This window comes from Anguilla anguilla, chromosome 12 (assembly GCF_013347855.1).
Source record: "Anguilla anguilla isolate fAngAng1 chromosome 12, fAngAng1.pri, whole genome shotgun sequence".
Classification (NCBI taxonomy): Eukaryota; Metazoa; Chordata; class Actinopteri; order Anguilliformes; family Anguillidae; genus Anguilla; species Anguilla anguilla.
In genome coordinates, this window is record NC_049212.1 from 334,995 (window position 1) to 351,415 (window position 16,421).

At 41.7% G+C, this 16,421-nt stretch overlaps 1 protein-coding gene across 1 annotated transcript in view; it reads left to right on the forward strand.

Annotated features, from left to right (window-relative positions):
- Nucleotides 1–1,909: 1,909 nt before the first annotated feature.
- LOC118209272 (flotillin-2a-like) overlaps nt 1,910–16,421 on the forward strand; it is a 28,197-nt gene continuing 13,685 nt past the window's right edge. Inside the window, exons 1-5 of the mRNA XM_035384480.1 lie at nt 1,910–2,137; nt 4,818–4,899; nt 14,575–14,665; nt 15,623–15,746; nt 15,879–15,997. Coding sequence (XP_035240371.1) covers nt 2,089–2,137; nt 4,818–4,899; nt 14,575–14,665; nt 15,623–15,746; nt 15,879–15,997 — 465 coding nt within the window. The 5' untranslated portion in view covers nt 1,910–2,088. The remainder of the gene's footprint in view (nt 2,138–4,817; nt 4,900–14,574; nt 14,666–15,622; nt 15,747–15,878; nt 15,998–16,421) is intronic.

The following is a 16,421-nucleotide window of genomic DNA, read 5'->3' on the forward strand; positions in this document are numbered from 1 at the left end:
GCCAAAAGATTAAGTTGTCTGATGTCATTGCGGAGGTTATTTTCTAAAATTTGATTTAACAAAATGGGATTTAAAATATGAAATCTTTCTGGAAATGTTCACAATGCTGCAAATATAATGTTGAGCTCCTTTAGCTGATAGCAACAAGGAGTCAGATGTTTTGATTAATAAAGCAAATCACTCAACTTGAGCTGGAAACCTTGGTATGGGCCGTGTCTGCTGCAGTCTTCTTTTCCACTGGATACTGAAATTCCAGTTGAGTGGAAAGGATTGTGAGCTGTGGAGGAGCTCTTTATTTCATGCATCAGCGCTTGCATTGGTACAGGACAGTAAAGATGGTGGTAAGCATGCCGTGGCACTGGGAAGAACATGAGAGACCAGTCAGTCACTGAAGACAGCAGAACGGTATCTGCACTGGAATTCTATCGCCATATGCAGCACCTTATGTGACTGTGCATGACGCTGCACACATTTCTAAGAGAGGCCAGTCAGAAGATGCCTTCTGAAGTGTATGAACCCAGTAGAGAAAAGTTTGAGTCAGTTTAGCTTTCCTAATCTCAGTAACTATTATATAAATCATAACTTCTCTTGCTCATCTACAGCTTTATTGGCTTCCCTGTCACATATGTCTGTGGAATGAATTAATGTAATTAGGTCATAATTTATATACATGGTTTGATTTGTGAAACTGATTAATTGGCAAGTACAGTATTTTGCCTGCCTGGCATCCCATTTTTTGTCATGCAGATTTGAGGTCTGTTAACTATACTTTCAGTGTATGATCTAACAATTTAGGGACCAACCTCCTATCCATAAGCCTTGTGGATGTGGGGTCGCATGGAAGTTATGACCAATGGCATTTAGCACTGTTGAGTCACACCATCAGCACCTTCGTTCCTGCTGAATGTTGCATACACTTTACTGGTTAAGTCAAAGATTTACAGAAATTGGTTTGTTAATGATAACAGTCTAGGTTTTGCTGCTAATGTTTCAAAAAAATCAAATCTAGCTAAACTCTAAAACACACCCCTTTTCATATTACACTGAAATGCAACCAAAGATAAACAGTGATGTCAGTCAGGGCATGGTAGACAAATTGGTTAAGTAACAGGTGTGGAATTGGAATTGTGGGAGAGAGGAAGTTATATGGAGTAGATTACAGTGTGATTAAACAGGAATAAATGCATCACTGACTGATTGGGAGACGTGAAACAGGGTTATGTGATGCGTGTTAAGTAGAGGAAACAGTGGACCGTGCTGCTGTTTTGTGAATTGTATGATGTAGACGGGGAAAGACTGTTTGATGGGGTCAGAAAAACTGGGCAGGGATGGGGTAATATTAGGGGGCAGAAAGGGGAAATAAGTGAGGCTAATGCTCTTTTTAGTTTCTTAGAGCGAGGCAGTCCTATCCTGTTCCTGGAAATGTCCTATCTTGTGGGTTTTCACTACAACCCTAACAAATCACACCTCATTCAACAGCTAACAATCTCATTGAACTGCTAATTAGTAGCATCTAATGTGCCAAATTAGAGTTGACATAAAAACCTACAGGATGGTAGATATCCAGGAACAGGGTTAGGTAGCCCTATCTTAGAGTACCAGGTTTAAATAATAATAATAATAATAATAATAATAATAATTTAATGGAGGGCTGCAATGTCTGCTGGGTTTTGGGGTGTTCTCGGCACAAGTGCTTCATTTAAGTCATTGATTGGCTAAGGAATCCTACATACCTCGTTCTCGAGGCTTTAATTGGCAGCTGATTGAAAGGAAACCACAAAAACCCGAAGACACTGGGGCCCCTTGGGATTCAGTTTGACACCCCAGAGGGGGACTGTGTCCTGCCTCACACTCCAGCACAGTAGGGGGCGGTGTATGCACCTTAACGTTTAGTGATCGCCACTCAAACCCAAAGAAGAAGAAGAAGGGCGGAGGTAGTGAAGACATTGAGGAGGAGCTGCGAACGGCGAGCTAATACCAGCGTTCATTTTGGAACTGTTTTGGCAGCTGAAGTACGGGGTATACGTTTGGAGTATTTTAAAAGAAGTTTGTAGTTGCGTCTTTACACGATAAATATATTTTTGTAATATGGGTAACTGTCATACAGTTGGACCAAACGAAGCCCTTGTGGTCTCAGGTACGCTGTTCTTTTCTTTATGTGAATAGCTAGCTGTTGTGTTAGCCTACTCCTCCCCTCTGTTTTCGTACAGTAGCTAGTCAAATGTTATAAAGGTTGGCAAGTTCTGTGTAAATCGGCGTGGTGTAACTTTATGATCGTTAGCCAAGCACCTTGCAAGCTATCCGAGGTGTCTGTAACGTGCCAGCTAGCCAGTCGTCTGCAGGCAGTTGAATGTTATTTGCTTGCCAGCACGCAGACAGTAACGTTAGGCTGCGTTACATTGTTAACGTTACAGTGGCTCAGAGTGGAATTTGTTTGTGTGTAAGATTTAAATAGGGGGCTTCGTATGCGTTCAAGCAAGCTTTCGGGAAGCTTGGTATTTGCGTGTAACGTTAGCCGTGGATGGGATACCCTTTTGGCTAAACATAGCTGATGGGCGTGGTACTCGTAAGTGCGGAAAGCCTTAGCACGTGACTCACGTAGTTGCTGGATGGCGCAAACCAACGTTGGTGTAAATATAATGTGTCAGTGGGTGATACTATACCTGAATGCTCGTCGAATAAATGCGACACAAAAAAGCTTTCGCCTGTAATTTAATTCTATTTTAATTAGCATTCTTTCTTTCCCTCTGGTTGTCACACTAGTTTTGGCGAAACACAAGCATCTACAGCCTAACTAGGCGTATTTGTAATCGCAGGATTTCGCAAGCACGGGAAATGTCGGGAAGTTACATTAAAGATGCCATGCGCCAGATATTTGTACAACGACTGTAAAAGCCGTTATTTATTTGGTTAATTAAGAAGCTATACCATAGTTGTAAATTGCATTTTCTGTCGGTATACACATTCATTGGTAATATTACTGAGCACAGTCTGTTATAAAATATGTAATGCATATTAATTCCATGCTGTTTTATAGTTCGTTGAGCAATTTTCTTTCGAAATTGGTTGGTCAAATGAAAGTAAAAAGACCTTCTAAAAAGTTTTTTTTAAGCTAAAACAAAAATCATCCTATTTCGATGCAAAATGACCGAAAGAACCACCGTTACTGTAGGAGTGCATGGGCATTCCAAAACGATCTGTGCAGAGGCAAGTGGGGAACAACAGACACTGTTAAGTAAAAATGTAGTGAGCTTGACGCGCCTCTTTGCAGCTGTCGTAAATAGCCTACGTGAGAAAGTAAACGCTTTCAAGAAGTACCATAACTTAAATCGCAACGTAGCCTGCATAACAATCAATCTCAAACTGTATTAATTTATTTGCTTGGTTAACAAGCGTGCCAATTTCATGAAGAATATGTAATGATCATAATAATAATAAATAATCCATAATCAACCATTGGGAATTCCCGTGTTGTCTTGCCATTCACGTCAAAACATTTATAGGATCAGATTTAGTAAAATCAGCTAATCATGAAAAAGTCAGTAACAGTTTTAATCTTGAAGGGATATGAACACCACAATGCCATGAACACCGGAAGCTTTGAAGTACAAGTGCAATAAAGGCTTGCTTACAACTTCATTTATAAAATAGGTGCATTTTCATCGGCAAGACCACTAAATAATCTGATTTTTTTAAAGCTCTGTGGATTATCTGATTTTTATTAACAAGCCCTTTTTGAAAGCACGGCGAACGAAGACATCGGAGAAGTCAAATAGGCTGAGCAATGGTTGGTTAAAAACTATCTTCCAATACTCGAGCTAACAAACCGCTGTTCGGTGCATTCCCTTCTACGTCACTCAATAGCCTACGTCTTTCTGTGGTGTATTTTCAAATTTACCCCACCCCCTCCGCAAAATAAGACAGCGAAACTAAGTTTGCCTTTCCCCCAGGTTCCAGTTATTTATTTATTTTTACAAAACGAAAAGGGTTGTATTTTTTTTAGCTGCTTAAAAATATCTGGGAGGTAACTAGGGACACACCCCCAGTAATATAAGAATGAAATATAAATCAGAGCATGTATACCTAGCATTTTAGAGCATATTTCTGTGTATAAACAGGCCAACGTGACGCGCGACAAGCCGAAAAAATAGAACAGAAGCGAAAAACTACGCTTCAGTTCGCTTGTGTCGCGCGAGCTTCGCAGCCGGTACGCGACGCGTTCGCATCTGGTGGAGACGACGTCGCCCGCTGCCGTTGTAATAACAGTACTTCAACTTAGAGTAATTAGATTCCACTGTATGCTGCAGTGGAAAGTCCCTCCGTCATACGGGGCCATAGGTCCTTGGAATGGGCACTAGTGCCTGTTGTGCATCACAGCCTCAGTAACTGACAGAATGCCACATTTAGACTAGTGTAAGTCTAATGCTTCACTGGGTGCAACATTTCAGCTGAAATCTATTTATTTATTTTGCATATTGGGACATTGTGTTATTACAGCACTGGACTGTGTACCTGTTGGGTCTTGAGTGGGGCACTTTTGTCCTTGAGTATTTTTACCTGAGTGTATTGAATTACTCATGTTGCATATATTAATTAACCTAAAATAAGTGTTGAAGATTAAACATTCTATTGGGGGGGGGGGGGGGGGGGGGGGGGGGTGGTTGGCACGTTGCTTTCATATTTATCAGGAGTACTGATAATCATCCTTCCCCATTTAAGTATTTGTTTTGCAAACCATTTTCAAAAGAGTTGTGCTTGGTTTTGTTGCAGCAGTATATTTTTATGTTAATGCCAGTGTTGTGCTCCTTCCTCCCCAGGTGGCTGTAGTGGCTCCGATGAGAAGGCCTATATTGTGGGTGGATGGGCCTGGGCATGGTGGTGTCTCTCAGACACTCAGCGGTAAGGCTTCCAGCAGCGCTTTGCTCTGTTAAAGGAACCTGTCTACTTTCAACTTTCATTTAATTCTCTGGCAATTCTGCTGCTGCCTTTTTTGTGTTGTTAATACTTTTCAGCAATGACATTACAGTATTTATTATTTTTTTGTCTTGACCAGGCAACATCATGCTCTACTCTTGAGACACTTGAACAATTATTTTATCTTAAGCTACCAATAAATTAATTAAACCTTTGCGTTGCTGTATTTGGAATGAGATCAGTTATATCAGTTGGGGTTAGTATGTGAGAATCTGTATCTGTTGACCGGATTGCCTATGGTTTCATTTTTGCTTTTCTGCTTTGCACCACAGTTCTGTTAACATGTAGGCGTGTGCTGATGATCGAATAATCAGGTGATTACGAAAATGTGAACTGATAACAATTCATATTTTCTGTTTTCTCAAGTTTTCAAATGAACCCAAATTTCTACCTGTCTTCCATTATTTTGCTACTTAAATAGTTGGGGGCCAAGCAGCGAAGCTGCGTAGGGCACCCATTGTGTTTCTACCTTTTTTGGCTGGACCGCAACAGCGGGGGCAGCCCTACAAACCCGAATGTCTGTGACTGAGTCAGCCGTTTGGTCAGCCGAGTTATGAAGTTACACCATTGGTCGGCTGGTCCAGCCATATACTAGGTTTTGACCTGGTCTTGTTTCTTTATTATACATCATCATCTTTTTCTTCTGGCTAGGATGTCTATGGCAGCCCAGGGTTTCCCCCAGAAAAGTTGTTAGGCCCGGTGGCAAGTATATTTTGACAGGGGCCGGCGGCCCAGTGGCCAAGTGTCTTTTTTGATGGGGGCCCGGCGCGGGCCAGCGACAGACTGATGGCAGCATTAAGATAGGGCCCTATAGTTTCTGTGATAACAGAATCACGGACGGAATCGCGGAATTGAGAAAGTAAAAAAGCTATAACACAGATTCCATAGGGCCCTACATTAAGTCAGTGCTAAAAGCTGAGTAAATGGTAAATGGTAAATGGACTGCATTTATATAGCGCTTTTATCCAAAGCGCTTTACAATTGATGCCTCTCATTCGCCAGAGCAGTTAGGGGTTAGGGGTTAGGTGTCTTGCTCAAGGACACTTCGACATGCCCAGAGCTGGGTGGAGATGGAGAGTGTGGAGACGGAGTGGAGATTTGAAAATATAACTACGTAATGTGAATGTTGTTATAAAGAAGTCATTTATTCAACACACATTTTAAAAAATCAACAACTATTTACAGCATAGCATAGTTTTACAAAGAATCTGACAGCAATGTACAGACTTGGAATGCTGTGTTTTCAAGAACAACAAAAGAAATTAAATTAAAATAAATAATATCAAAGTTTTTGCACTCTACAAAAAACTTGTATTCAAGTCCTGATTGGCTGCTGAATCTTACAACAAAGCCTTGGAATGCTGGGCACATTTAAATAGGGATGGGAATCAAGAACCGGTTCCAAGTTGTCCTATTCATTGGAATCGTATACCTCTGAGTTTTCGATGTTTTTATGACAGCTGCGCATTGCAAAACAATGACGTAACGCACGCAGGCAGCCTCTCTCAGGTGTTTGTTTTGGACGGCAGCTGTCACAACAGATTTGATCCGGGCTGCCAGCCTTGATACATTCTGTTGCGATAAAGATTCTAAGACAACTCAGCAATTTCTCTGGATTAACGGGTTATTTTCTAGCCTGAAATGCGATCGTATTACTAAATGACTACACATGCCATGTAACATGCAAGTAGTTGGCTATCGCCCTGGATATGAAGTAAATGTTTTTACCAGTAAATAATAATAAATGCAATTTTATCCATGGAAATAGCTATACAAAAAGGCAAAATAAATGTTGTGGTTGCGATTGCCGGTGTAGATGTCAGAAGGAAATGTCACTGACAGAAAAAAAAGTTTGCCCTCTTTGCAGTGGTTTGGGCTGGAAATGAGCTGTAAGAGCGGGATATGCACAACACTGCCTATTGATTGGCTACTGAATCTTACAACAATGTACAGCCTTGACATGCTGGGCACATTTCAACAAAAAAATATCTATGTATCTGTGTTAGCCTACTGACTGTTTGGCTAGCTAGCTAAATTAGCTAAATTACCACGTTGTCGTGCACATCAGTGTCACCAAGCTAACGTTATTAATAAACAAGTGAATTCGTTATTTTGAGGGAGATTAATAAATCATGTAATAATGTATCGAATGTTACATTCATGCTACTAGTTTAACATTACCTACACACTGCTTAAGTTAATATAAAAAGAATGTACTTACCGACGAGATGAAGTGATAACACACAAGGTTAGTTACCCTACTAAAGAAATGGTGCCTTGCTAGGTACTGTTAGCTTGTGATAATTGGAAGCATCAAGTGTTGAACGTCACTCTATGCACAATGAGGGTAAAGAACAATGATCTCAGACCTGCTGTTTTCCTATAGTGCGTTGATATTTTCACCAACAGATGTCGCTGGTGAGCTTTCCAACCGAGTTCCAAAAACATCTTAAAAATACATTAAAAAAAAAAAAAAAAAAATCCCCGATGCTTAGGCCCAAAGGGGGGGTCAATTTAGGCCAATACACTGGCGGAAACCCTGCAGCCCCTAGAACCGTGTGGTAAAAAGTTTTGAAATTTGGCACACTGATTGGGGACAGTCCCATGATTTTGAGCTGTATGCCCGATTTAAAAAAAGAAAAGAAAAAAGAGGTATAGTTGGATTCCTTGGATAAAGCAGAGTTCAACACGTACATTGATGTCAATTTCCGCCATATTGGATTTTCCACCATATTGGATTTTCTGAAAAAGTTAAACAAATTTTCACAGGCCACTAATTTTGTCCAATCAAACCAAAATTGCAACAGGTGATGTTCAGACCAAGCCTTACAAAAGTTATCAGATGGATTTTTGATTTTAGAAACCGTTCGTCCGTCACAGCCAATCGACATCGGCGGTGAAGTCGCCAAACAGGAAGTGAGCTCTTATTTCAGTAAAGATTTGATGTATCAACACCAAACTTGGTACATAGACTCAGTACCCCATTTTGAGGAAACACAAAAAATTTTCCACCATTTGACCACTGGGGGGGCGCTGCAATGTGTGATCTTCGGACCAAGCCTCATAAAAGTTATCAGATGAATTTTAGATTTTCAAAATCGTTTGCTCAGTACAGCCAATCGAAATGGGCGGCAAAGCTGCCAAACAGGGAGTGAGGGCATATCTCAGCAACGCTTTGATGTGTTGATACCAAACTTGGTATATGGACTCAGGACTCCTTCCTGAGGATGTGGAAAAAATTAGGTGTTATTTACTGCAACATAGACCATTGCTCTACCAGGAGCAGACAATTGCACTGAAATACTAATGAAATAGCCTACCAATTACCGATGAATTTATTTTTCTCCTTCCAGAAAACAACTGCATGGCTTACACATCAGTACAAGAATAACACAAAAGGTGGACTTTATTGGAGAAAATGCACACAGACAGAAATAAAACAACACAAAAAGGCAATGTCAAATGGAGAAGTTACAAATTGAATCAGTCTATCAGCAAGTACTTTTAAACACTAACAAAAAATTTGAACTAGACAGGGAAAACATGAACAAGTGGCAAATTAACGTCAACACGTGAAACATGAAAACACACGAAAGAAAACAAGAACTACAAAAACGAGTAGTTCAGGCCTGTATCTCCTCGCCATTCTCTAAGAATAACTCGTCTAATCCCTCTGCATAGTCCTGTGCTTCCAACCCTGGGCCACCCTGTTCGTTCGCTCCATACTCCTTAATTGAAACAATCAGCCCCTCAGCGTTGACGGGCAAGTCAACTTCACCAATACTGATGAAGTGCTCTTCAATCGCCTCCACGTCCCTCATGGAATCGCCCAAGTCCTTCTCCCTCAAGTAGGCATTTCAACACCAACATATTTTGTCCAATCTTCACCAAACTTGTCACAGATCATCTTCAGACCAACCCTCAAAAAAGTTCTCTGATGCATTTTTGATTTTCAAAAACGTTCATCCATTACAGCCAAATCAAAGCATACGACCCAAACAAGATGTGAGCTCATATCTCAGTTACACCCAATCTTTGGTCAATTGACATAAAACTTGCTATCAGTGCTTACAGCCATGCTTTTAACATGATCCTATCAAGTTGCCATGGTGACTCTGCCCTGCTGGACTGCTTGGCCCCCTCATCGCTGCTTGCAGCTATATTTTTGGATCAACTTGGTGATTAAAAATATATGCTGCGGTGAGATGTTAAACACTATCACTGAGAGCGTGCACCGTGTGCAATCTTTGAAATGTGCTGACTCCTAATGGCTTACTATTGAGTCAGCCTGCAGTTGCAGTACGCACAGTGAAAAACTTAATGCAAGTAAAATGGATCTCATTGCAAAGCCCCACATGACTTCACCCATCTGGGCATATTTGGTCCTCAAGCACCGAGAGGAACCCAAAAATTTAGAGGAAGCAGTTTGTGGCGTTAAAAAATAAAAAAGTTGCGGTGAAAGATGCAAACAAATCTAAGAAACCCCGAGCATCAACCACCCGACCAAACCACTGCAGACCACTGATTGGTCAGAAACGGCAGTTTCATGCGGCGTCGCTATGACGACCAGCTACATTAACGGGGGTACTATCTGGAGTGGAAAACGAAGTAACTCGTACCAAAAGTGAGTAGAGTCGAGTGGAGTCCAGTCGGGTTGAGCCGGTACCATGCGGTGGAAAAGTGGCTATAGAATGTCGCCAGCAGTGTATGCGTGTGAGCTCGTCAACACATTTCTGATAGAAAAGGTAGTTTGTAGGCTTTTTTTTAGTTCATTACAGTGGTGGTACAAATGACAAGAACTAAGTGGTACTGTGCTGTTAGCGTTTATTGATCGCCGTACAAGGTTCATGTAAAGTAGCTAGCACAATCTGACAGCACTAACCTATAAAAATGTACTGTGAATGGTACTTGCTCAATCGAACAGTAAATGTGAAAAACACACCGAAATTTTTTGTCACACCCTCAATAAACGTCAAAACTCCCAGTAGTAGATTGAATTAAATCTTTTAACATTATATGTTTGCTGAAACGTTATCGATTCCGCTTGGCCACAGTGAGTGAAACTAGGTAATCTAAGCGAATAGTTTCTATGTAAATTACGTCAAAAGGATTCAGCTACCTAAACTCCTCTTCCTTGTTTGCTACCTAAACTTCACAGCACAGTCATTGCCGTTATCATGATTGTAGCATGAAGTGTCTGTTTTCAAAATCCATTTCAGCCATTCACAAGTGACCTGGGACTTTGAAGTTATAAGGCTGTATCAAGTCTCCAGTGAAAATATTCCCTTGCTATATCAGTCAGAATTCTGAGAGAACCAACTACCATATATGAGCGTGTAAAATCAACAAAAAATATAGTTCACCAAGTTGCGCCGTGGGTCTGGACGGTTTCGTGCTTGTTCTTATATGCCATAGGATCTCTCTGATCCAAGACAATTTCTCCCTTGGGAGTCTATCTGGGACTAAAGTAAACCTTAACAGTGTAAACTCCCAGATAGACGCTATTGTTCAGTGTGTCATGCTTTGGGGGGTGTAGTTGCAGATTAGATTGCTGGGAAGGGGTGCTTGTTAAATGGACAAACAAATAAACTACATGACAAACAGTAGAGAGCTCCGCTTTCTAGCAGTAGCCGTTCAGCGTCATACCATATGGGTCAGACTGTTGTTTTTGGTGAAACTGAAATGTGTACATCATTCCCATTTAAATGACATAACGTCATTATTGATCCATGTCGTATATATAAGTTTAAGCCAGTGATAATACCTCCTTTAAATGCATAATCCCTAATGATAATACCTGCTGATACACTAAGATTTTCAGCTATTGAATCCATCCTTTTCGCAGATATCCTGCGTATCACATCACATACAAATTCTGTGGAACTGTCACTGTTAATACCTGCAACTGCTGGAGTTAACCTCCAGTGCAACCATTTTACGTCATCTACCCAAAGTGCATTGCGCTTATAAAATAATGGCGATCTTCATTGATCAAATTTTATATTAAAGGCTTTGGTTTTTTAAAGTCGAACTGAAATTGCATTGCTTATATTTTGTACTTCCCTTGGTGGTAAAATAGGCAGCGTCAGCTGTATTATCATATTATTTAAAATTTATAATTTTTTTGTTTTGAATTATAGATATTGGGGTTTTAAAAATCACCACGCCACCTACTGTGCTTTTTTCCACATTTTTTAAATTGTCGCTTCTTGATGTCAGGAAGCGGTCTCATTTGCATGCAGCCTATCACAGCGTGTATTTGCTTATGATTGACATTGAGGGCTAGGCTGCATTTGCCACTGTCAAGTCTGGGAAACATGGCACCTTGGAAGCTGCATTGCTGTGTTGAAGGATGCACAAATACTGACTCACTACACGCAATCCCGAAGGACACATGTAGAATTTTTATCAGGTTCATTAGTGTCAAACAACACAAGAGTCTGCACTCTGCATTTTACACCAGACGACTTTTTGAATAGGGCGCAAAAACAGAGTGGGTTTTGCAAAGAACTGCGACTGAACCCTGGAGCAGTCCCGACTGTCCAGTTGCAGCAGGGTTGTCTCTGCGTTGTGTTTTCTTGTAAAGATGACATGACAACTGCTGCGCGGGATCTGCATTTATTGCTGTAAAGAGCGATAAAAAGATTGTTGGAAACAGGTTCACTCGCAACTTCGCTCTCAATGGTGCGATAAACTGATATTGTTGGTAACAGGCTCGCTCGCAACTGCGCCTGTTAAAATATCCAAAACGTCTTTTAATGTATGTATGTAAAGCACATGTACTTTTCCTATGCGGTACAAAATAAAAGAAAATATATATTATTCTGAGAATGGCATGGTATTATCACTTCGGCCAAGGCTATAGATGACTAGCACCATATGGCAACTTATGGCAACAAATAGCTATAATAAAAAAATGCACGACAGAATGCAACTTAAAAATACGTTGAGCAGTCCCCACAATTCGATCAAGCACAGTATGGAGCAGTACAGAGGATAACCACAAAGTAAGTTTCTTCTATTATTATATTTTGGATGTATAATTACTGAGTGTATGAATTACCTTCGCCTGGCTTACAATGAGGATAGCTAACAGCTACATTCGCTGACGTTAGTTGGCATAGCTGAAAAGCAATCTTAGCATCAACATAATTATCACACAAAGTATAAAGCAACAATTCAGGAAAGCCAAATATTATTTATCTAGCTAGCTACGGAGATTTGTTGATTTTGTGCAATATGACAACTCATTTAGCTTTACCTATCTACTGAAATGTAGCCTGTCACCCTATTATTTTCTCTTGATGGCTGTCACAGTCAACATTTTCAGACGGTCCGCCCACTAGCTGTCACTCAAAACGCAAGGAGTACGCCCTCGACCCTGCCCACGCAGTATCTGACCTCCATAGTAGCATTATAATAACATTTTTGTGATATGTATAAATTTTTATTAATAAAAAAAACATTTTAAAACCATTTAAAAACAATTTTGCAATGGTATAGAATATAAGTAATGATACAGTATTTCAAATTTCAGTCCGACTTTAAAAATAACTAATCTTTAGCGTGGTTTTTACAACAGGTTTTTCCATAGTTGAGGGCATTTACAACATATTAAGCCCTACAAGTCTTAACAGGCGGGGGTTCTCTCTAAGTATGCTCATGTATATTACCACTAAATTGATTTTTGTTAAAGGTGCTTAGTGCAATAATATTTAGTATGCTGTACTGGTTAAAACAGGACAGTTAAATCATTAATCACCATTATATGTGTGACAATCATCAGCTAAAGTTTCATAATCATCAGAGGAATGGAATATAGTCTCAATTTGTATTCACTCCAAAAAACCTTTTAAAAAATCAGGTTTCTGGTATTTTGCCTAATTCTGTAAAATTTGTGTAATTTATGCTGCACTGCATGAAAGGGCATTGTTCACTAAAGTCGCATTTGTAAATGAGAATGGCAATGAGGACAACGTAGTAATATACCCTGCAGATGTCACAGAAACTCGCCGCGCTCCACATGGAATTCATACAAGCGTGATGTATGCTAGGCAAATGAGTTGAATTTATTTGTCATAATAGTTGGACAGCTGTTAACAGAGTGCAGAGAGGAATTTATTTTAGCTATAGCCTGGAGACTGAAGCCCTTTCATAATTAAAACTACAGATAGAAAGAACAAACACTCATTAAGCATCAGGTTTCAATGAGTGGAGCTGGCCATCTTGCAATTGCAAAGTAGACAGTGAACGATAGTGGTAGCTGTCCTTTTGTTTTTAAAAAATCAATGCAAAAAAATTATTTATTATTATTATTATTATTATTATTATTATTATTATTATTAATAATAATAATAATAATAATAATAATAATAATAATAATGCATTTATTTTATATAGCGCTTTTCATGGTCTCAAAGACGCTTTACAGTACATGATACATAAATACAAACATTACATACAAAAAAAAAAAAACGAAAATGCAGTGGGACTAGTGGTGCAGCGGTAGTAGGAGGGGGTGTGAGAGGGGGAAGACAAACATCAAGGGAAGGCTAGGGGAAAGAGTTGGGTTTTAAGTTGAGATTTGAAAGAGGTGAGTGAGTCTGAGGTACGGATGTCAGGGGGGAAGGCATTCCAGAGTTTGGGGGCGGCAACTGAGAAGGCGTGGTCGCCAAAAGAATGGCGCTGAGAGGGGATGGTGGTGAGGAGGCCGGCAGTGGATGAACGTAACTGTCTGGGTGGCTGGTAGGGGAGCAGGAGGTCAGAGAGGTAAGTGGGTGCGAGGCCATTTAGGGATTTGTGACCTAGGAAGAGGAGTTTGAATGTGATACGTGATGTGATTGGGAGCCAGTGTAAATCTTTCAAGACGGGTGATGTGAGACCGGGAGGATGTGTGGGCCAGTATTGTTGCAGCCGAGTTCTGAACCAATTGCAGTTTGTGTAGGAGGCGGGAGGAAAGACCAGTGAGGAGTGCGTTGCAGAAGTCCAATCTGCTGGAAATGAATGTGCGGATGAGTTTTTGTGCATCGGGATGGGTGAGAGAGGGTCTGGAGATATTGCGTAGATGTAAAAATGAAACCTTGACAGTGTTATTGATGTGCTTTTCAAAGGAGAGGGATGGAATTTCCCTCTATGAATTTCTATTCTTGCATTTGAAGATACTTACATCATTTATATTTAAAATATGAAAATAAGTTGGCAGTTATACTGGTAAGTACAGAAAGAGCATTTGCTCTAATAACGCAGCTCAGACACAGAACCAAAACAACATCAATCCTCTCTGCTTTTTCTCCCCAGTTCAGTATTTACACTTCATTCGAAATAACTCCAGTAGTGGTGCTTGGAAACCAGTCTGTTGCACGAGGAACATCTCATCAAGAAATGCATCGTAATGGATACGGATCTGTCTTTTGTTTTGTGACTTGTGTGCATTGTGGTTTTCGGCCTTCTGTGAGGAGTGAGTTCATGCGGTTGTCATGCGGAAGGCAGGCGCTGGATGACCCGTGCTGGCTGTGCTCTGGAGCTCTCCAAGCTGTGTTGCTGCTCTGTTGTTTTCCCTTGCTGCTTTGACATAAACATGCCCCTTGGCATTCTCTGCAGGATCACCCTTGAGATTATGACCCTGCAGCCCAAGTGTGAGGATGTGGAGACAGCAGAGGGCGTGGCCCTCACTGTCACGGGGGTGGCGCAGGTAAACACTCCTCTTCCCATCAGGCCTTTTCACCTGCTTACGTCTGTCTCTCTGTCGAATGGAGGCCTCCAAAGAACCTGTAGCAAAGTACCTATGAGTATATGAAGAGTTTCTTCAGGTTCATAATGTGTGCTTCAGGTTTTTTCCAATTAATAGTTTATTTTTCACATCCATTTGTTGAAAAATTCTACAGGATTTTCCTTGAATTTAAAGTGTTTATTTACATCATCTTTTTGATGTTATTTTTGGGTGCTTTAGCTTTCTGCTTTTAGGGATTTGAATTGGTTATAAAAAGGCATTCACCACGAGTGCAGCTGTTCTCTGTAGTTGCAGACCCTGGTCCTGTAGTTGCAGGCTGGGCCCTGGGGTTGCAGGCTGGGCCCTGGGGTTGTAGGCTGGGCCCTGGGGTTGCAGGCTGGGCCCTGGGGTTGCAGGCTGGGCCCTGGGGTTGCAGGCTGGGCCCTGGGGTTGCAGGCTGGGCCCTGGGGTTGCAGGCTGGGCCCTGGGGTTGCAGGCTGGGCCCTGGGGTTGCAGGCTGGGCCCTGGGGTTGCAGGCTGGGCCCTGGGGTTGCAGGCTGGGCCCTGGGGTTGTAGGCTGGGCCCTGGGGTTGCAGCCTTTGCTGTGTTGAGTCTTTGTCCTACCAGGGGTAGGGTGGGTTTGAGCCGCATTGGTTCCTCCCAGTAATGTGGTGGCTATCCACCTTGCTCTGCTGTAGCACTGAATGGCATGATGGTGAATTCACAGATGCAGTGAGCAGTTCCTAAATAAAATGAGGGAATTCAAATGAGCAGCTGTTTCCACAGCATGCTCATTTTCTTATTGAGATGATGGGACCATGTGCAATAACAAAAGTTTATGTTTTGCCTCTTAAAAAAGTGTATGAATATTTGTGGTTTTTACATATTTAATATGTACTCTGAATTTGTGTCATTCTGCATGCCTGAATTTCTCACCAGGTTAAAATAATGACTGACAATGATTTGCTGGCTGTTGCCTGTGAGCAGTTTCTGGGCAAATCTGTGACAGAAATCAAAAGCGTTGTTCTGCAAACGTTGGAGGGGCATTTGCGCTCCATCTTGGGTGAGTTCTTGGAGAATTCTTTTTGTTGTCTTGATCACTTGTCTCGTCTGATACTGGATGGATGTCTGCGTGTGTAGCTTGGAGAGCCCAGGAGCTGTAGAAGGCAAGCGTCTTCATCTGTTCTGTCTGCAGGCACGCTGACGGTGGAGCAGATCTACCAGGACCGGGACCAGTTTGCCATGCTGGTGAGGGAGGTGGCTGCTCCGGACGTGGGCCGCATGGGCATCGAGATCCTCAGCTTTACCATTAAGGTGCGCCGGCCTGCCACGCTGCACACTCTGATAGGCTGGTAACGGCCTGCCACGCTGCACTCTGATAGGCTGGAACTGGCTTGCCACACCGCACTCTGATAGGCTGGTAACGGCCTGCCACGCTGCACTCTGATAGGCTGGAACTGGCTTGCAACGCTGCACTCTGATAGGCTGGAAACACCACACTGCACTCTGTTTGGCGTTACTGGTAGGCTGGAAACACCACACTGCACTCTGATAGGCTGGAAACGCTGTGCCACGCTCTGATAGGCTAGAAACACCATGCTGCACTCTGATAGGCTGGAAACACCACGCTGCACTCTGTTTGGCGTTACTGATAGGCTGGAAACACCACACTGCACTCTGTTTGCCGCACACTGATAGGCTGAAAACGCTGTGCCACGCACTGATAGGCTAGAAACAT